General features: G+C 30.0%; 1 protein-coding gene across 1 annotated transcript; it reads right to left on the reverse strand.

The window, feature by feature from the left end:
* Window positions 1–247: 247 nt before the first annotated feature.
* Window positions 248–22,797, reverse strand: LOC128395824 (uncharacterized). The gene is made up of 15 exons (XM_053356306.1): window positions 21,372–22,797; window positions 6,610–6,684; window positions 5,479–5,553; window positions 5,176–5,253; window positions 5,020–5,094; window positions 4,886–4,951; window positions 4,737–4,805; window positions 4,590–4,664; window positions 4,273–4,497; window positions 3,817–4,090; window positions 3,002–3,724; window positions 2,250–2,909; window positions 1,767–2,133; window positions 1,306–1,574; window positions 248–930 (listed from the first exon to the last, which is right to left on the reverse strand). The coding sequence occupies exons 1-15, from the start codon at window positions 22,424–22,426 to the stop codon at window positions 460–462; spliced, it is 4,557 nt and encodes a 1,518-aa protein (XP_053212281.1). The 5' UTR covers window positions 22,427–22,797; the 3' UTR covers window positions 248–459.
* Window positions 22,798–23,228: the final 431 nt, after the last annotated feature.

Raw genomic sequence — 23,228 nt, forward strand, 5'->3', positions numbered from 1 at the left:
ATCGGTGATCATTTGGTAAACAATTGATTAACCAAATTGGATAACAAATGACAATAAAAAAACTATTTCTTACCTTTTTTCAAGCACCTCAACAATAGTAAATGCAGAAAACACCAAAACAAAACAAAAAATTATGCAAAGAAATTGAAATTTACCTCGAAATCGGTTAATTGTTGTAAAAGTAAACAAACAAATTAAGACAAAGTTTCATTTCATATTTATCATTACCATAAACGACGACATAATTGCGATAAAATTATTATTAATGATGGAAAAACATTGTTGACTGTTATTATTATTATTATTATTATTATTATTGGAACACAATATTAAATTAATTGTTAAATTTACACTTCAAGTTAAATACCAAATTAAAAGATACAATTTGCATTTCTATTAATTGGATTGTTATTGTTTTTGTTTATTCCAATTGATTGTTGGAATGGATTTTGATTGATTTTAAATTTCTGTATCATCGGCAGCGCTATTTGAATGGCTGCTAATTATGTAACTACCGTTTTCAATTGTAATTTGTTTACAGTGTTTACAGCAAGTTGATTTAGTATCTGAGTCGATAGCTGTTGTTGTCTGAATTGCATCGGCTCCATTATTTGTACCATTGGTGTTGTTTGAATTTCCACCGCCGCCGCCGCCGCCGCTACTTTTTTCTCCCGATGAGCTATCACGCTGAATCCATGAGGTGCAATTTTTATGCGATTTATGGATTGATGAACAAGAAGTCGAAGTTGTCCAAATTCCCGAGCAAACAGTTCGACTTGGATTTGTTTGACCTTCGGTAATAACTTTTTTCAATATCTCATCACGTTCACAACTTGGTAATCGACGAAGCTCTTTACCATTTCGAATGACCAATGGACTTTTCTTATTAGCCGATATTGATGAGTTACTTTCATCATCAGAATAAATTTGCTAAATATAATAATGAGAAAAGAAAAGGAAAGGAAAGGAAAACAATCAAGTTAATTGGATAAAAGATTATCACAATTCCCGAAAGGTTAATCAACTCTTTGACTATTATTTTCTGTAAATTGTTATAACTTGTTAGATAATCTTATTGAGTAATTAAGTTATCCAGTTGTAATTAACATGCAACAAAACTGATTGACTGATTTAGTTAATCATATTGCCTCTAGTCTAATTAGTTTTTGCTTCCAATTGCAAACAATCAGTCACAGTGACGAGATTTAATCAAAAGATTTAGTAAGAAAAGTATTACCTTAACTAATCAACACAACAATTAACTCTGATGATGATCAGATTTAAAGAGATACAAAAATATCTTACCGGATAGTGATTCTGACATTTTTTATGTTTCTTTTTATTATGTGAACATGTATGATGATGATCACAAATAAAATGTCCCATTTTCAATATTTCATGAGACGAATCACCGGAAACTGAGGAATCAGGATAAAAGTCAATCGCTGAATAGATCACTGAACGGCCAGAATTTTCTTCCGAGGAACAATTTTGATGGACACAATTTCTACTTCGATATCGACTGTAACGATCATTACGAGGATCATAAATTACCTGACCACATTTAGGAATTCCTGAGTTGTGAAAGAAGAAAATAAAATAAAATAAATCACAAAGAAAATCGATAATTGTGATAGTAAACAAATATTCTCAGTCTACTGAAAGAGATAGAAATCTATTTCCTGACTCTTCGAGAATGAGGATATTATTATTTATGAGAAATTTTCTTTTTATATTGTATATTTATCTTATATAAGAATGATCACCTTTTCTTGATTTAATTGATGGTTTTCGGTGGTGTTTACAATTAGCTGAGGTTCCCTTGTATCGAGCTGCTTTTTTAGTACAAAAACCATAACGTGAGGCGAGGATGAAAAAATCTCGTCGATATTGTTTGGTTAAAATTGCATAAAGAAAAGGATTAGCACATGAGTTGAGAGGATAAAAGAAAACTAATAATATCTTTGAATTGGTCAGATTAATCAATGGATAACCAGCCACAGCGGTCAGTCCAAAGAAAGCGATAGGAGCCCAACAGGCGAAATCAGTGAACACGAGTAAGGCCATTCGCTTGGCCACAGTTTTATCACTTGTGGCAATTCGTGATCTTTGTGATACAATTGCAAGATACATCTTTCGGGTAAAAGCGGAAACAGAAAAGATAAAAACACAAATTTAAAGCTCATCAATGTTATTTTCAAAAGTTCTGGTGAGGTTGTTATTCATTCATTGGTGATGATAATAATTACCTTTCCATAGCATGCAGATATAAGCACAAAGGCAAGAGCATTGATTGTCAATAATAAGGTTAGATAGACAATGTCAACGATATCTTTGTTTTCCATTGGGAGACATATTGAAGTCTTTGAATAACCGGAAACACCAAACAGGGGAAGTGATGCCATGATGATTGCATATATCCACCCACCGATCATTACTTTAACTGCAAGGCCAAGTTTAAGTCGGCGATTTAAATGAATAGCGTAAGTAATTGCATACCAACGTTCAAGGGTAATTACAGTTAAGGTAATGATTGATAATTCACTTGCAAATACCGTTATGAATCCCGTTATTTTACAGCCTAGACCGTGTTGCCAATCGATGGCGTAATTAAAGTAAACACCGATTGTGTGTAGATCGATTACAGCAATGATTAAAAGATAAACACCCATACAAAAATCAGCGAAAGCCAAGTTACACATGAGAAACTTTGAGACGGACATTGTAAAACGACCTGACATGAGTACGATCATAACTGCTAAATTACCGAGAACTGCAGCTACCGAGATAATCCAATCGGCAATACGAAGAGGTAGATTGCCCATGACATCCTCACATGGGTTAAATGCATCAGGTTCTGGTGAACATTTTATATCACGAAAAATTTGAGCATATTCACCACAAAGAGCCTAAAGGTATATAAAAGTTGAATTTAAGATGATATATTAGATTATATAATAAATATCAGAATAGTATTGAGTTGATCATTAGATTTACTTACATGAATTGGTGGTATTACTGAAGCCGTTGTTGGATGAAATTGTCCAAGGATATCTTCATCATCTCCATGTTTAGATTTATCTATTGAATGTGGTACCAATGATGGTGAAAGTTCAAGAATAGGAGGTTGAACTTGACCAAATCCGGGATTGGGATTGAGAGCATCTTCAAGTATATCAAGTGAAGATGAATTTTTCACAGAATCGGATGGATTAGCGATAATTTTACCAAAAATATTTGAATCAAAGGAATTTGTCTGGGAGGTAATAAATTCACCAAATGATGAGGGAGTAGAAAAGTGTAAAGATGATGTTGGTCTTGTTGTTGTTGATGATGGTGATGATAAGAAACCGTTACTTTGGTAGGAAAATGGTGAAATGTTAAACCAATTGGTCTGATCAGAGTTAACTCTTATTGGATTGTCATTATTATTATCGTTAGTATAATACTCAGGGTGCTCATTATCATCACCTAGAGCAACTGAAGGAGAATCAAAAGATGAAGATGATAATGGTGATGATGATATTTTAGAGTGATGAGGAGTTGTTAAGGAGTTTAAATGAGACGAGGAATCAATAGGATCAAGGGAATTCATTGATTCGATAAAACTGTAATCACTTAGAAATGAATTTAATCGTCGAGTGAAATGTGTAATTCTATCACCAATATACTGCCAATAGGGAGCATTCTGATCAGATTGAGGCACATGATGAAATGTTGGATACTAAATGAACATGAGAATTTGAAGAAAAAAAAATGAATCTTGAGACAATTGAGAGAAAATTATTCATTGAAATGAATTAATAATAAGGTTACCTGGTTTGATTGATAGTGATCATGGTTATATGGATACGGATTTTTGTTATCCCTGTGATTAACTTTATGCTTTTGGTGTTCAAATTGATTGTCACTAATTGTTTCATAACTGTTTACCTTTTGGTGTAAATATTGACTCAGATGATTAGGATTAGGATTAGGATGGTAATGACTATCAAAGTCCAATGACGGTGGAGACAATGTAGTCACTAATGGTGATAATTTTATATTCCCTGGTGAAATCTTATTGTTACTTGCCCCTTGGCGACAATATCTGATAAATAAGCGTTAAAAATTGAGAATTGATGAGAACAATATTAGTACAATGTAACTGTCACAATTATTAGTTTATACTTGGAATATTATCAAATTGCTTCAGGCAATTTGATAATATTGATATTGGAGAAATTGTTAAGAATATAATTGTCAAATTAGGATGAGAAAATTGAATATTACCTTCGTCCTTCGTAGGCTCTTGAGGCAAATTCTTTTGGATCATGAGTGGCAGGGAATTTGAATGCACAACAATGATATGGATAAGTGAGCTGAGCTTCTTTCAGATTCTTGAAATTAAAAACCGATGGAAATACTTTAAGTGTAAATGTATCTACGATTTTGATAACTTCCACTTCCTCTAATCCTTTTGTAGGTAAACGAGTTATACTTGTTTCAGACAAGTCTCTGAATTGAAGATATTATTATTATTCATCATGCAAGAGTAATTTTCGTTATTAATATCACGATTAACAGTAAAACTCTGTGGTGATACTTACAATTTCCCTAAGTTTTTCAGTCCAACGAAAGCTTCGTCGTCTATTTCAACCAGTTTTCGATTACCTTTTAGGCTTCTATTTAAAATTACAAAAAGCTTTTAGTTTAAATTATTTATTAAATTAAAATTTGTACAGAAAAAAACTTACAATTTTGCTATGTGAGATCCAGCGAAAGCTAAACTATGAACTCGTTCAATTTGATTGTAATCAAGGATCCTGAGAACATAAGTTAATTGTTAGAAGTTACTTAGTGTTTTTGACGAAATATGATTTGAACAAATTGTTTGATTACTTACATCGAACTAGCCTTAACTTTGATTGAAGCAATTGTTATATTTTTCAGTCGATTGCTGTCAAAATCTCTACACGGAGTTAAAAGATAACATGAGATGGCTTATTTTGAGGCGAAAATGATGAAAAAAATACTAACAATATTGAGATGATTCCTTTGGTTACGAAATGTGTCATGGATGGTAAAACCTCTAAACCAGAATGTATAATTTTCCTTTGAAAAAGACAATCGCAACAATTGTTGAATCTCATATTTAACGGTCGAATAGCAACTAACCATAGTTCGTATACTTACAGAACCCTGAATTTGGGGAAATTTCCATAGAAAACTCCTTCTGGAATGAATCTCAACAAAGGCGCTTGTTTTATGTACCTGAAGATGAAACGAAAAAAGTAATAAATTGTCGCTAAATTAAGTAAACTGATATTTTAAGTCAATAGTTATAGTGATACACTACAGTTGATGTTTAATCGAATACAAGTGCGAATAGAGTTTCATTTTTTTCGCCCTTATATTTGTGCTTCATTCTCAATCGTTCCAATATTAATTGATCGATATTTTGGTGCATAAAAAGTTCGCAATTAGTTGATTACTTACACTGTTCTAAGTAGATGAAGGTTCTTGAAAGCTTCAGGCTCAATTCGTTCAAGTTTCTTGTTAGATTCAAAATATCTAAGAGAGAGAGAGAGAGAGAGAGAACAAATAAATGATATCCAGAATTAGTGATTAATAATGAGGTGGAAAAAAATAAGAATAGAACTTTCATTTTTTGAATCGAAACTTTGACGAAAATGGTTAGAAGAAATTTACATGCTCGAAAGTATAATTTCTTTGCTCAAAGTTTTTCTTTCATTTATTCGAAGGTTAGTTTTTTATAAACATTATTAGGATAACAATTGATTCCATTGTCATCTAATGACAATGTTAAGCACATTTGTAGTTGACAATGAGGGAGTTGATGAAATACGAGAGAGAACCTTGAATAAAACATCGTCTTCTTCCGGATAGAATTGAGTGTGTGCTCAATGAAATGAACAACATGAATACATGAGTATGTAAAAAAAGATTAATTCATTTTCTTTTATGATCAATTTATCTCATAATTGAACTATTAACATTAATGTCAACAGTAACTAACTGTTAAATTATAGCAACAATCAGCATGTCAACCGATTGAATTATTATTCTTTCTCTGAATTCTGAGAATTTTCTCACTTCTCATTGATATTCAATCATTTTTGACGCTTAATAATTGATAACTTTTCCTTCTTTAGTATTAAATAGGTTGACTTTTATTCTAATTCATTAGTTTGATGATAATAATCACCATGATAATATCCTAGCCACGAATTATAGTTCCTACTAATAACTTGAAAAGTTCAATAGTTTTAATCCGCTAAATTTGATAATAAATCAATTTAAATCTCCTCTTCATGATGAGCTTAAATATTAACATTACAAGCTTAGAATCAGCAACTCATTTAAATGATCAATATTCAAATTTAGAACTCGATCGAAATGAAACTTGATTGAACTGTTCAATTATATACTTAAGGTTCCGATCAGTTAGACTATTCATCAAAAAGTATCATCAAAGTCACTTTGTGGTGTTTTAGCTGCAAAATTTTGTGCTCAAGATTAACATTATGTAAAAGGTTGAGTTATCATGCTCTTCATGCAATTCATAATCCTGAATTTTGAAACTGAAAATTGACACTTGGAACTTACAAATCTTGAAGTGAAGTCGAATACATTTGAAAGGCATTTGCTGTTATCACGCGAATTCCTGTTGATAGCATTGACCTGTCAAAGGTTAAACAAGTAAATCGGACCAAATGAGGAAAGAAAAAAAAAGATCAAATAAGAATCTTGATACGTTGAATAAAAGAAATATATTTGATGAAAGTTCCAGATAAGTGTTATCCTTATCAACGTCAAAGATACAAATATCACAATAGGCAAATTTTAATACCAGCCAACGAGATTTAAATCTCATGGTTACCAGGGTTAGTTGAAATATTCCCATGAATCAAAAAGTCACTTGGTTACTCTTGTAAGATTGTCTCATCATCTCATCAGCTCATCTGGTTCAATAACATTCACCTTTCTCAATAAAACTACTATGCTTTTGATAATGACAAAATCAATTCCAACTCGATAGTTGACTGTCCATGAAAATCGACTCGGCGATTATTATAAAAGGAAAATTATCAATTATTTGTGTAAAGAATAAAATTTAACTTCACCGACAGAGACACCGACCTCACCCAAGTCATTATTACCTTTTTTTGGATGTATTCAGCCTGAATTTGGGCTCAGCTGACAATCTGACTAACGTTTCAAATGGCCCTGATTCGTTACCATGATTCTAACATGGTTCAGATCTTTTCTGTTCCAGGATCATAAAGATTTTTTTTTGTTCTATCAGAATGTATTATCTAAGCTTGCTTTATTTATGGTTTGCTACTTCCAGTGCCCAATACGGAAATATCTTGATCCATTGTTAGGAAAGAAAAAGGAATGAATTTTCATCAAATTTACTCTATGAAAACTCAAATCAACTCAGAGTTTATCAGGAAACGGAACTTAAAACGATAGTAATCATTATAATGGTAAAAGGAACTTTGAATAATTAAGTGAACACATTGATAATAAAAAGGAAAAAGATTATCATTATAATATGGAGAAAAGATTTGTCATCATACTTTCATTCGTAGAGATAGAGAAGAAAAAAAAAGTTCCAAGTATTCGTGTTAAAGTGGAAGAGAGGACAATAGAACAGAATATCCAAGAATAGATCGAATAAGAAAAAACAATCTACAGAACTTTCATCATTCTTCTGTTCAGCTTTTCCATCTCTCTCTCTCTCTCTCTCTCTCTCTTTTCTTTTAATATGTCGATTGTAAGATTCTGTTTCCAAGAAATGAGTTTCCATGATAATGTCCATCAACGAATCTTTATCACCATGATCTTTTCATGACTATAGTTAATGATGATAAGAATGATGAATAGAGATTATCTTGCAAAGTTCCGGTGGCAACAATTATAATCATAAACAGTATTGTTACTATTTAGAATCAAATCTAATCAATTAAACTGATTCTTCGTGATAAATGAAACGTCAGTCGAAAAGGATAAAAGTTTCCCTTTTAATCATCGATAGATGAAAATTAAATTCACTAATCCGACTGAGCAAAAGAAAATTAATTAAATGCTCTTTTATTGTATTCTATTAATCCTGATAATCCATTTTATTAATTTGAAACATTTTTACTCTCCATTCTCATCTAATATTAAGAAGGAAATTTTCAGAAAGGAAAAGTTTTCTCCTACTTTTCTATCACTTCTATCAGATACTCTTAGCTAATGTTGATAATCAAATGAGTTATTATGATTAACCAGGTAAAGAATTTGGAATGGAAAATTAATACCATGAAGAAATTCATGTTATTCATGTAAATAATTAGATAGATGGACATGAGATGTAAAAAAATAGATTGAAAATGCTTGTAGATTCTGGCGAAAGGGTTAGGATGTTTGCGATTCAGGTTGATGATGAAAAAGCTTTTTGAAAGATAATTTTTTATCCTCTGATTTATCAATTAAAATATTCAAAGCTTTTTGGTATTCGTTAGGGATTTCAAAGTCTCTCTACATATTCATAATTAATTGAATTGAAACTTTTAACTAATTGACCAAGAGTTATAGTGTCAATCGATATTGAAATTATCCTCTACTCAGATTTTTCTGTTCAATCAAAAAGTTTCAAATTCTTGAATTTATATTCTTACAATAATAGATTATAGTGCAAGAATTATACGAAAAAAAAATATCATATGAATTTCGTAGGAGTGAAGTTAAGAGGTAAATCTTATCTGTCATAACATGTAATCGGAGTATTCAAGGAATGGAGTTCAAAATATTTTTCAGATTCGATAGGAAAAAGGACTCATATTTACTCGGAAAATAATGAACATATTCTGATCGGATTTATCACTAAGTGGCTGCTTTTCACTCTCATGGTCATTTTTGCATGAAGAAAAAGTTAATTCAATTGAATAACATTAGGTAAAGTTATGCAATCTCCATTCAATTCATGAGTTTCAAGGTGAATCTATCTGACATGGATTTTGTAACATTTACTCTGTCTCAAAATCAGAATTGAAGATGAAAACTCGTTGAGCTTTTGTATGAATAAAATCATTTATCAATAGTAACCTGTTGATATTTTATCTGTAATATTTATAGTCTTGAACTGTATCAACAAGATAATATTATTCTTACAATAAAACTGTAATTCAATAATAATTATATGATTAACATCATCTGAATGATGATCAATGGTAAAACAATAAGGATAATCATTGAGAGAGTGTGAAAATGAAAGTTATGAACATTAATCATCAATCAACTAGAATGATATTTTGATTCATGTTTATCAAAATGAAAATGTCCATAGAAAGTGAGAGATTTTTTTTCTGATTCATCTCTTGATTTTGTCCACAAAGATGAAGATGAAAAAGTGAACAACTATTTTCAAGATTCACGCCTCTCCTACTCTTCATCTCTTCATCTCATCTTCTCATCAATCTTTTTTTTGTGAGTCTTGATATTGTCACTGAGCTTAGTGAGCTTATGATATTATCAAGGAGGGTTATGTTTATCTTTTATGATAACAAATTCGAAAAAAATTTTGATACCTACACGAAACTGATCACAAGGTAAGAATGTCTAGAACATTGAGAAAAAGGAAGAGGAAGAGAAAGAAAGAAAGAAGAAAGAAAGAAAGAAGAAAGAAAGAAAGAAAGAAAGAAAGAAAGAGAGAGAGAGAGAGAGAGAGAGAGAGAGATTTACTATTCTTTTATCGAGTGAAGCTTAGGAATCATGTTGCTGATTCTTGATCATCATGAGATGAGATCACAATCTACCTCTCAAAAACACCTTCATCTTCATCATTCAATGGCTGAGTAACTCTTGGAATGGCAATGATTAACATGGAGCAACTTTATCATCTAATTATTCAAATCTCATTTTTTTTTTCTCACTCATCATCCATCCTCTTTCTTGCTCTCTTTCTTTCTTTCTTTCTTTTTTCTCTCTTTAGTTTAAAGAAAAACGAGCGAAAAAGTTTTTCTTTTAGTTTTTTTCTTCTTCTTTTTCTGATTAGTTTGAATAACCATTCTGATTATCATTCCTAACCCATTCACCCATTTAGCTAATTCATATCCTCAAGTTATTCCTGTTCAACATTAACAGATTAATCATGATTGATTGATCATTGGAAAATTATTATTACCATAATGTAATATTCATCTACGTTTATCCTAAATGTTCAATATTCAGATAATGATTAAAAAAAGTGTTTCATAAAATCTTTAATAGGCTTCAGATGGAAGAGGGAAAAAAGTTGAATTTCATTCTTATCATGCATGATAATAATAATGAATATAATTATTTAGATGATGATAATATTTTTCGTACAAGAAAATAAATAATTGATGCTATTTATCATTATAATTAATTGAAACAATTTAACAAATTCTGTAATAACCTTAAAATGTCACCAGCAAGTGAAATAAACTCAATGGGCAAGATAACGGATCAGAACTTTGAAAATCCTTTTTTTCCTTCATGTTCAACATCAATTCTTGGAATTCTAATGATGATAATAGGAAAGAAAGAAAAAAATGAAAAGAGAATATCAAAGTTTCAATACAGAGCATAATGTCAGCTGTTTACTTCGAGCATTCAAATTCATAATTACTATTTTGGTGCAGAGATTTTTTTTCTCTCAAAAGAATATCTTTCAATCCATTTTCAACTGAATAAATGAATTAACTGAGTTCTCTTGCAATTTTCAGGATTATCACCAGGATAATGTTTCCATTTCTCATCTTTCTTAATCTTTGGCATCTTCATCAATTTTTCTCCATCGAATGATAAAATTCCAAAATCTATTCTCACCATCAAGTGATCATGTTTTCATTCAACATGATCACTTTTCACATTATCCGATTCTCTTACAAGCCACAGAAACTGTTGAAGAAAAATAAAAATAAAAATAAATAATTCGATAACGATCAAAGAATAACTGTAAAGTTCTGATTTTTTTTTTGGTTTACCAGAATTTCCCATATAATATTTTTTTCTATTTCCATTGAGAGAGAAAAATGTAAGCAATTTCAGTGCTTTTTTCTAGTCTCGAAACAAATGATAAATCCTTAGAAACTTTATTCAGTGCAAATTTGGTTCATCAATCAGCTCAAGTTTAATGTTTATAAATCAATTTGAATACCTTTTCAAATGAACTTCAAGACATTTTCAAGTGAACATAAAATATAACATAAGAGTAAATGAGTTCTGGTCAATCGAGGAAGTCATTTATATTTTACTAATAGATAGATGCTAATATTTTAATCTCGTGTTAAATTGTGTCCTGATTATTCAAGATTCGCTTCTCTGGTCTCAGGGTGTCTATTTTTCCTTAAATGACAAACAATCATTTACCATGACAGGGTCATTACTATTTTGTCAGAAATATCAATCTTATACCTTTGTTGTGGTATAAGAGGATGATACCGATAAAGTCATGATGAGATCGAAAAGGAGAAATGACAAGAACATGGTGGAAGTTCAAGAGAATATGAGAAACAGAGACTTCTGATAACTCTGATGATAAAATTGAAGAGAAAAGAAAGAAGAAAAAGAATAAGATGATGATGAGAATCCTTAAGCATGAAGAAGAAAAATGAGAAGGAGTTGACTTTCTGATTCTTATTCGTGAGTTTTGATATTCGATAGGGATCATGTTCCTTAATCAACTAATAGATGTTCATTAGAAACTCATTACTCTTATCTGATGAACTCAAAAATTCAACTTAAATAATATTCATACAAGACGAAAGTATTTCAATAGTCAAATTATTCAATCTCATTGAACTTTCAGCTAACATTTATGATGAAAAATATGAATTAAATTCTGTCAATTTAATAGTATCGATAACTGTAATATTGGCGAAATTGATTTTACGATAATATGTTTACACACACAAATTGAAATTCACTCGCGAAACTTTAATCTTGTCCTGATTTTCACCAGAATAATATTTTCATGGTAAACATTATGATATTGTTAAGTTGTTATTTTGGGAATTTACCCTGAACTTTATTTGTCGACTTTTTCTCAGCCCTTTGGGCAACAATCAGAGTTTATGAAATGGATGAATGTAAACATATCAACATACAGAACTAATCTCAATGTAAACACTTCGATAAACACAATTATAAATTAAACTGAAAACGAAAATCTGATAAAAAAAAATTCTGTACATAATCAACACTGATAATTGTAATTCTAGACTGAGTTTAAACTAGATCAGACACTTGAGACTTGTGATTATCATTTCATTCATTGATAATAATAAGTGTTAAATATTCATCATTGAGTTACAGCTTAAGACAACATTATAATTACAATGGACAATTAAACTGTTTGTTACTAAAGTAACTATTGACAGTTGAGATTAATTGTTGTATAAAATTTGATTATCTACGTTAATTGTTGAGAGTTTTTTGTTCATCATCGGAATATCTCCTCTTTCCTGAGATAATTTAACCTTTTCCCTTTTACTACTCTTCATGTATCAGGAATTAATGCTCTTTGTGTCATTGTTCATCATCTTCCCTCTTCTTCATCCTCTCTCTTTTTTTTAATGTCACAACTAATCAGGAAATGATTATTATGATTATTTCAATCTCGATAGGATTTCTTATCATCAAAATGACATGAAATCCTGATCAAAGGAAGATCAAAGGAAAAGGGAGAAGATGAGAATTTTTTTCTCCCTCGTTTCATCTGCTCAATTTTTCATTAATAATCTTGACTCCACGTTCGTCCTCCTGTAGCTTGAAATAATTATTTTTACCTTCATCTCTCGAATCAAGTTACTAGAACTTTCTTCTTCTTTTTTTTCAGAATAATATTATAATAATAATGCGAGCATAATATGATCATGTTATACATTTCATGTACTATGTAGTTATTGAAGTTCTGAGCTCAGTTTTGTGGCTCACGTTGAGTTCTCATATTTTTTCTGTAGATTTCTTATTCCTCTCTATCTTCTTGTTATGAATATGAGGGATAAGGTGACGATGAAGATTCCATGATGGAAAATTAAATAATAATAAATAACCAACATAATACTTTTTCCTTACTGATAAAAGGTAATTTTGTTTTTGTGAAGGAAGATAAAATTGTTTCGTCGATTTCTCATCCGATGATTGATTGAATTTCGTTAAGTTGTGATACGTTCACAAAGTTAATGATAGAATTCATGTCTACCAAGTTTGAATTATATTCTCAGAGTTTCTCCTTTATTTTTACCTTTTTTTTTATTGTTCCAATTCCCTAGATGAGATTATAAATGCCAGATGAAAGTCTCATGAAACAATAAAATCATTTACTTGGTAACTTTTATGAGTTAAATTTAGTCCATCAAACTTTATCCGATTTTATTATAATGTTTGTACAATGTAAATATGACGAAATTGTGTCTTTACTTTACCATATATTACATGAATCTCAAGCTTCGAATTTGGTTCAGTTTCTTTTGATGAATAATATCCACTTTGTTTCTTTTCAAATCTCAACTTCACTTTGCTTGATGAACATTGATCAAAGTAATTGGGGAGAAAAAAGTTCTAATGGAAATATGAAACTCGTTCAATATTATTTTCCACCTTTGAATCAACCAAATCGATGCAAACGTTATGTAATTACATAAGTCCCAAGTCGAGTATCTATAAATACCAAAATCATTAGTAATTATTATCATATAATGTTAATGCTGATTAAAAACTCTTGTCAACTGAATCTTATATCATGATAAAATTTTCTAATGCAATTATTGGCTCTCATCATAATTGCAAAGTATATGAAAACAGTTGATAAAATAATAAGGATATTAGCAGAACGAGTCAATGTTGCTATCAAATTATTATTAATAATAATAAATATTGAAGATTGAATTGATTAATCTCAAGGTTTAATACGTAAATTGATTAATTTACATGAAAACTATCGTTAATCTTTCTAGGCTCATGATGGTGAATAATTTCTGAGAAGATTTGAAAGTGAGAAAGAGATATTTAAGTTAGAATTAATCATCTATCGAGTAAATGTTGTTCACCCTCAGGGTATATTATCATTTCTGATGAATGTTATCATTGAGAAATAATGTTACATCAGGAAAAAAAAACTTTTCTCTTGCGTCCGTTTAGTGATATATTATTTGTATTACATCATGAAAATGTTGATACTTTGGTATTAATTGACAATCCTAAGGTGTAATATTTTTGATTATCATGATGATACTGATCATTGAGTTCAAATATTTGGTGGTTACAATTTTAGTCCTTGAAAGTATCAAATATCTCTTTTTTTCAAGATTCTTGAACAATATTTCACCCTGAAAATATGATTTGAGTAAGGGGAAAAAGTTCAACACTTTGAAGTATTGATAAGTAAGAAAAAAAAGTTACTCTCAACGTAAATTTTCACAGAATCTGGAATGAATACTGAACATGTTTACATATTGTTCACATTAGATTAATGTGTAATACATGAATATATATAAAGTATTCAGATCGTATCATGTCCATCATGATCTCATCATCAACTATCTTCTTGCTAAATCTTTTTTTCCTTTCTTGGTTATTCATGGGGATTTTATTGTTATCATGATAACAATCTGATTGTGGATGATAAACTTTGACAGCTACTCAATGAGTTAATCATTCATGCTATTACAGAGTCATAACTAAATTATACCTATTGATCTGAGTTTCACGATAGCAATGTGTAAAAGTGAAAATTCAAAATTCATAATAATAGTCATGAAAATAAAAATCTAGCTCATGAACAGCATAAAAATGAATTTTAAGTAAATTAAGACATTTCTGTCACATTTATATTGTTAATATGTCAAATTAAAATGTCAAAATATCATTTCAAAGTTTTATGAGGAAAAAACATTTTAATCTTCAATTCTGAAATACATCAAAAAATTCCCACTCATTCTCATTATCTTCATGATTTTCAAAACTTTTTCAGCCAATAAGAATGGACTTTCCCTTCTTCCTACTCAGTGACATTTGTCTTATGATTTACATTGTAATTATTACTACAAGCAATGAATAGAGACATTACCATCATACTATTTAATTAAATATTTTTAGAAATCTAGTAGTGCTAACTAGCTAGATTAAATGTTGAATTTGATATTGTGGAAATTTAAGATTGAACTTCACTTATTCTTGATGAATTTGAAAGATGTGTGCAAGTTATCGTTGCTTTTCCTTTCAGGTATATTATGAATGCATGATTCCAGTTTAACCTGGTATGTATTGATCTGAATCCAAGTACAATTGATAAATCCCACAAAAAGATTTCTTGATGAATCGAATTCAGGCAAAATCAGGGTGAAACTTGAAACCACGGTGATCACAAAATGAATTTGGCACGGCAAATGCTGGTTACTTAGTATTTAGATGTGTGTACGCTTTGGCACAATTAAACTTCATCTTGGTTCACCCTTCCCATTTTCAGAATCACTTTTTTGATATTTCAAGTTCAGTTGATGGCTAATTAGTGTCTGTCTTTGAATAGAATTCATGTTGAAAAAGGATCCTTTGAACTCAAAGTACAGCCTATTATTAGTCTTTTATGAGGTTATCATTATAACAGTTAAAGTTTAACTTATACAGTAGGCTTCAGTTAAGTTGATAATTTTTTCAGTGCTCCCTAAAATTAATGATAATTGAAGCTACAAATCTAATGACCAATAAGATTAGAGATTAAATTTTAATAGACAAAAACTAATGTGACAATAGATGGCGACGTCGAAACAAATATAAACTTAAGTGAAGCTCTACTGTAATAGTGAAAAAATGAAACAAAATAAAAAATAAAAAACTGAAAAGATACTTTTAAGCATTCATAAGGGTTTATATAATACGGTACTAAGTTTAATGATGCAAAATGAATGCAATAATGAATGACATTTAACCATAAAATTCATTAATAGCTTAAAAACTTATTGATCAATCTTCTGATACAATACAATTGGTCTACCGTGTTGAATCAATATGATTGCACATTACTTTATTTTTGAGTTCAATGTAATACAGTATTTGTTTATAACATTCCTTCACATTCATACTCATGGCATTTCATCTTAGTTTTACAATTTTAAAATTATAGAGATTCTTAGTACTATCGGTGAACACCCAATAGCTAGAATCTTGCACCAGTTCAACGATTTTCGATCTTTCAAAGCTTCAAAAGACTCCACTTAGGTATTTTACCTAATACCTTAAGGGCCTCGACGATACTTGTGGAAAATGTTCACTCGTTGCTTTTTAAGGAATCGAGATGTCAACACCAATATGAACATCAAGACGTAGATAAAAAGTTTGGAAAACAGCACAAAAGAGATAATAAAAGTGATATGTTAGTTTGATGATTAAATCTGGTGACAAACAACTAAGGGTCGATCCGGTAGCTCGGTTTAATGTGATTAAATCTAGTTAACTGAATTAATGTGAATTAATTCAGATTAATCTTGATTAAAAGAAGTACTCTTTTAGTCGACTAAAGGTAGTGAAATCTAGCGGTTAATCAATAGATAACAATGAGAATCTAAAAATAGCTTTTTAATTGTTTGTTTTCAATCAAAACAATTGGGATTATTGTCATTTCATTGTTTTTTGTTTATTTTTCGGTAAATTTTGTTCATTTTTTGTTTAATTTGTCATCATCATCATGGTAAATTTTTCACCGATTGTTGAGCTTCCCTTCACAATAAGTTTTGATCAATTCATTGAATCTCTTGAAATAAGCCAAGAGATAGAATTACAATACTTCATTTCGAAGTTGCTACTTTTTGACCTGCTTTCCGACCTCTGTGAGGCTTAGAGACAGGGTCGTGTACCTCAACTAACGTGTCTTCATCAAAAAACGAAGGGACAAAATCGTCCATTGTTTGAAAATAAACACAAAATCAAATTCAATAATTATCTTAATGAGCACAATTAAAGGTAAATCAACATGTTACCTTTGTTATCCCTTACGCATGACTTCTTAAAAAATCATTTTTTATATCCACCGGACAGGTAAATGAATTAAACAACAAAAAACCAGTTTTTTTAATCAACTTTAAATCAGTTTGCTTAGATTAAATCACATTAAACCGAGCTACCGGATCGACCCTAAAATGGGAAAATTAAATATGGATTGATGTAAGAATTGATTCGTAGAATCCACGATTAATTAAGCAGTTAAAAAATGATTTCTATTTCAGTATCTAAATTAAGGGTCTCAAACTTTAAGAAATTTTGTTAAAAACTATGCATGAAGAGTTCTATGTTTTTATTACAATTTTTATCGCTCTAGATTAGTCTCGTTTGATGATATTTTTTATCATCATGTAAACATGATCCAATTGAGAAAAGAAAGTTCAATTATTTTAGTTGATTCAGTGTTAATATATATTAATGAATAGATCGGCAATTCGTGATGAGAAATTAGATTGAATGAAAGAAAATCAAGTTATCACTTAAGAATCAGGGAAAGTATTATTTCAATTCAATATCCGAAACTAATGATAACACAAATCAAAGGTGATCTTTTATTGTTTTTTCTCTTTCTTCCTGATTGGAATCGCTATTCAGTAAATACAATCGGATTACAATATTAAAAACCAAGGAAAACGAAAAAAAGCTTAACAATCAAGAGCTTATTGGTAAACGATTCCTATTAAAACATTTTCCCCTTCATGTATTTCAAGGTAAATATTACATGTTAACTGTTAGTATACTGATATCGTATTGCTGTTGTTGATTGATTCAGTGTAATAGTTGAGATAACAGGGTTTCCTTTGTTTACATGGGTTGTAATCTTTTGGTCAAGGGTTGAGAGGATCACATTAGGTGATTGTCCACTTTTTTTAAAAGGAAAAACAAATGAATCTTTACCTGAAATTGAAACAAGGAATTATTTGTCTCAAGGGATAGAATCAGTGATAACGGACTATTTCATTAAGTGTATTGTCTAATAGTACCAATCAATGTTAGAAATTCAGCAAGAGATAAAGTCGAATGTTTTTGGAAGGTGAAATTTGGAATGAAACACCAGAGACATGAATGGAAAAAAGAACGAGTAATCGTACGATAGTTTTTATAAATTCGAGCAAAACAAAGTTATAGCACTTTAGATATTGATTGAAGGCGAATGACCATTGGAGAGAAAGAAAAATATTTAATCTCATGTTGTTTCCATGAGATTAATTATTTTAATACTTACTATCTTCTTCTGAAAGACTTGCATTGAAAATAAAAACTTTTAGTTCCTTGGAAGCAACGAAAGTGATCATTCAATGTTTTCCTATTTTATCAATCATAACGATTGTTCAATTCTATTCGTTGTCAAATCATCTTCTTTTCCGTGATAATCTTTGCTTTCTAGTTTTATTTTTATTTTTTCAGCTCAATTCTAAATAAAAAAGGAAATAGAGAAAATAATTCGAAGTTTTCTCTTTATTCATCCTCATTACTAGTTGAGATTCGAATTCAGCCTCTCTCTTTATCTCTTTTTCTCGGCTCATCTCATCTCTTTTTTTTCCACCATCTTAATTTTCATAGGAAAAGAATCAGAAAAAAACTTCGACTTAAGTTTGATTCTCTCTTTCGAACCAGAATAATATCAATACTAAATTGGACCTTATTGGAAAAAGTTTCATCTATCTTAGACAAACAAAGGTGGAAACTTTTTTTCTTCTTCCTATTATCATCATTTTCTTGAACAAATAATAGGGAGTGAAAACTTTATTTACCTTTATTCTGGTCAGTGTTTTTTTAGTTTTCGTCTTCTATAAGTTTCATAGTTGAGATAAACTCTGAACTTTTGCATTTCACCATGAATTTTGTTGACATAATATACTAGAATATCATATATAATAATATATGTAAGAGTGTCAGTAGCATTTAACAGGATAATAATATCAAAAGTGATACAATTTTTTTCTCGCTGACCCTTGAAAGATGATGACCAAAAAACTCAATCCATCATTTGAAAGTCCAAGCGATTCATTTACATTCAATTAACTAATCAAACAATCATTTGATAACCAGATTACTTTCTTTGTATTTAGATTGTATAAGAAGGTAAAAAGCAATAGAAAATCGGCCAATTAAATATTGACATTTTAAGAAATTAAATTAATTGTAAGTAATTCAATGATTTCCATGTAATATTAATATCTTTGAATACTTTATATTCAAAGAGAAATCATTTCAATTCAGTCTGCCTGCTTATGGCTATCAAACAAATAGCTTTCAAATGAGCTAAATTATTACCTGTGGAGACTAATTTGATACCTATGAGGTTGATAAAAATTTCTATGAAAATTTTCATGAGAGAGGAAAATTCAGTTCATTTCATAAGACGATCATGATTGTTTCTCTCTCTCTCTCTCTCATAATCTGAGTGTCTTTTTGACTTTCAATATAAATAATGAGAAAGTCTCAGTTGTATCAATAAAAGTTTCTCATAAAATGATATAAAAAAGTTACTATTTACTTAGCATGTAAGTGAATGAGTGTGGAAGAGAGAGAGAGAGAGAGAGAGAGAGAGAGAGAGAGATATAGTGAAATATTAATCATCTCTCTTCATATTGTTTGTGAGATAGATATTGAAAACCAGGTAACAATTTCTAATGAATAAACATTGAGCCAAGTGATGTTACTACTTTACTATCACAATCAATTTCTTGAAAGTAATCAGGAAACTTTCATCATGAAAGAGGTGAGATTGAATATTGTTATGCAAATTGAGCCATCATGAATTTATTTGAGTCTTTTTTTTTGTTTACTTGTTCAGATTGAGATGTATGGTTAACTTAATTTACATCAATGATTGCAATCAATGTGATACAATTACAAACCATCATTTATAATCTAGCTGAATGATTAGTTTGAAAAGATTTATCTTAACAACGGTTTAGATTAGAAAACTGGAAATTGATTAAAGATTAATATAAGTTAATAAAAGAAAAGATTATCAATCTAATCTTATTGTTTGATAATCTTGTAATTATAATCAATTAACCATAATAATCAATAATGAAAAGAAAGGCAATTCCTATTGAACTGAGGACTCGTAGTGATTGAAATTAGATTTAGTTGATAACAAAAAAAAAGTGTATCTTTACTGTTTCACTTGGATAATTTTCTCAGTTCTGATGTTATCTGAATTCACCATGAAATTCAATGAAATATTCACTTTACAATGAAATTTTGCTTAGAGGGAAAAATAAATGATATTTTCTCATCTTTTTTCACCGTTTCTTTTTTCAACTGAACAATAATCTTATTCAGCAATAAGAGAATCCCCTGAATATTTCATCATGAAGAAACTAAAGGAAAAAATAGTTTCGACTTTGTAAATGTTCAGATATTACTTTAATCATCAACACATTCATCTTTCATCTGATTATGATGATATATAATTTAGCTTACGAAAATTCAGAAAAAAAGTTAAGTATCACAATAGATTCAATTTTTTTATCATCGTCATCATGATTATCACCCTGAAAATCATCTGAATTGTAGTAAAGTTCATTATTTGAAAATATCAACACATGAGTTTCATAATATTCATGATAATCTCATATTTTTGGTCAGCACTTTCAATAGGTTGTAATGAGCCCTGATAATGAATACATGATAAGTTAATCATGATTGATATCAAATTGTGAACATTTTCAAGTATTCAATTAAGATGATGCCAAGATAATCATCGTTAACGTATTAACACAACAATCAACACTCAGTGCAGATTTAACTCAAAGTAATCCCTTGATATCTATTAATTTTCATGAGTTTCTAACTGATTAGATGATAAAATCTTCATCTTTCTCTCTCACTTCCTCTCCCTTTGTCATGGTTATCGATAATATTTCATCATCTGAAACTGAATTATATTAAGTTTCCAATGAATACTATGATATTGATGAAGAATGCAAGTTCTAATTATGATCAATTTATTGGATGGTTGAAGATGAATAAAAATCAAACTTGATTACGATGATAAATAATCAAATTGTTTTACTAATTCTTGGTGATAAATTAGATACCAAGTTGAATGTTTCACTGAATATTTTATCGTACAATCAGTTAACCTTTGTAAATATCGATATTCACCCAAGTTTGATCACCTATGGAAAGAAAAAGGTAAACAAACAGAATTTTCAATCAAAATCATGTTTACTTGGGTTGACATGGAGCCCAAATTTTTTCACATCTTCATCAATTTGTTTGACTTTCAGTGAGTATAAACAATCAAGTTGACACTTTGACCATGAATGAGGACTTTGATTTATCTGGAAATTAATCAGTTAAGGACAATTTATATGTTAATCTAATCCAATACTTACAGTTTGGCAACTCCTTTTGTCATATTTCCAGGTATTCTGATGATTGTTTCACCGATACAGCTACAGGTAACTTCAATACGATCCCAACTATGAGTTGTCTCATTTTTACATTCACAATAATGTTTCTGATTATCATGATTATTGTTGTTGTTGTTGTTGTTTCCGTTTCCTCCTCTTTCACTTGGCTGTAAACCTTTTCCTCCTTCATCAACTCCCACACTAACACCAGCAACTTCATCTTGAGCCTCCATCTTTTTTACCTCATCGATAATTTGATTAATTTCATCTTCAATGGATTCCTTAATTGTAGACTCTGAATTGTCAGAATTATTTGTAACTTGAATATTTTGATTGTTTAGAGGAAGCAAGTTGACAGTTGAAGTGGGTGATGATGGAGTGAAAGTTGATAATGATGGTGGAGTTGTTGTTATTCTTGATGATGGAGCTGATGAAATCGGAGTGGTTGATGAAGATACAACTGATAATATTGAAGGAAAAGTAGATGTTGATGATCCATGATAAATGTCATTAAACGAATCACCTGAATCACCAGGGGATGAAACTATTCTTGGTTCTTGATCGGGATAATTTAAGGGAACCGATAAGACCGGTGAATCTTTGGTAACATCAGAATTAGATTGAACATTGGCTTCCAAATTATTTCCATGTAACTTATCCTCAGGATCTATTTGAACACTTTCATCGCCGGTATTGTCATTTTTACTCTTTAATTGTCCACCATCATCATCGGGAATTGCACCAAACCAGCCTCGGGGTAAATGTCTTGAATCTGAATCTCCAGAATGATGAGACAAAGTATTCACTGGCTTTTTGGTGCTTGTTGAAACTGTCAATGGACTTGTGGTCAATACTTTTGTCCCAATCTTATTTCCAGTCACCAATGGTGATGGTGTGGTCAAGGTTGGCGAGGAAAACAATCCTTGAGTAACGGTCAATCGATTGGTGATCATTAAAATGAGTACCAGTTGATTTGGAAGGGAATAAAATCTCAAGTAAAGTGGAAAAAATTTCTTATCACAAACGTAGTTGAACATTGTTCGAACTGTTCGAAAATACTTATCACAATTTAGAATTTGTAGAAAAAAAAAGAAACAATAACAACACTTAACTCGATAGTAAAAGATTCATTGTAAACATTTCAAGAGACGATAAAACATTTGTACAATTGATTCGAAAAATGTTCAATGTTTTATTGCTAAGGAACGAAAATAAAAGTTTATCGAGTTTCTCATTTGTTTACCTTTAACATTTGTAGAAATGAATAATTTTTGTTCAGTTTCGAGATGATAAGAAATCGAGTTCAAGTTTCATTTGGACATATCGAAGACTCGTTAAGAATCAATTACAATTTATCTCTTTCTCACTTAACTTTTATAATGAATGGTTAAGTTGATCAAGTTTATTTCTCATTCTGATCATCAGAACTTTTCTCATCTTCAGATTAGACTCATGCACATGCGTTCCGATCAATTCTGGATAAAGAAAATGCTTTTTACTTAATAATATTAAACGAATGCTAATATACATGAACATTAATAAGTTTCAGTAGAATATTTTTTTTTTAAGATAATCAAACAACTTAATTAGAATAAGAATAAGTTAATTGAACGAAAATTGTGATTCTCGATCAAATATGAAACCATAGAAATCCATTAGGAATTGTTTCATCTAATGAACACTTAGAAAATCATTTGAATCATAATAAGGAAAAAAAAACTTTTCCGTTTTCTTAATAATCATTATTAATTCATCGGCGATTTCATGGAAATTTGAATAAAAAAAGCTTTTCTCTTCATGATTAGTTAATGAATTCAATCAACTAATCATATTATCCTT

This window comes from Panonychus citri, unplaced genomic scaffold, assembly GCF_014898815.1.
Source record: "Panonychus citri isolate SS breed McGregor unplaced genomic scaffold, ASM1489881v1 Contig00141, whole genome shotgun sequence".
Taxonomy (NCBI): domain Eukaryota; kingdom Metazoa; phylum Arthropoda; class Arachnida; order Trombidiformes; family Tetranychidae; genus Panonychus; species Panonychus citri.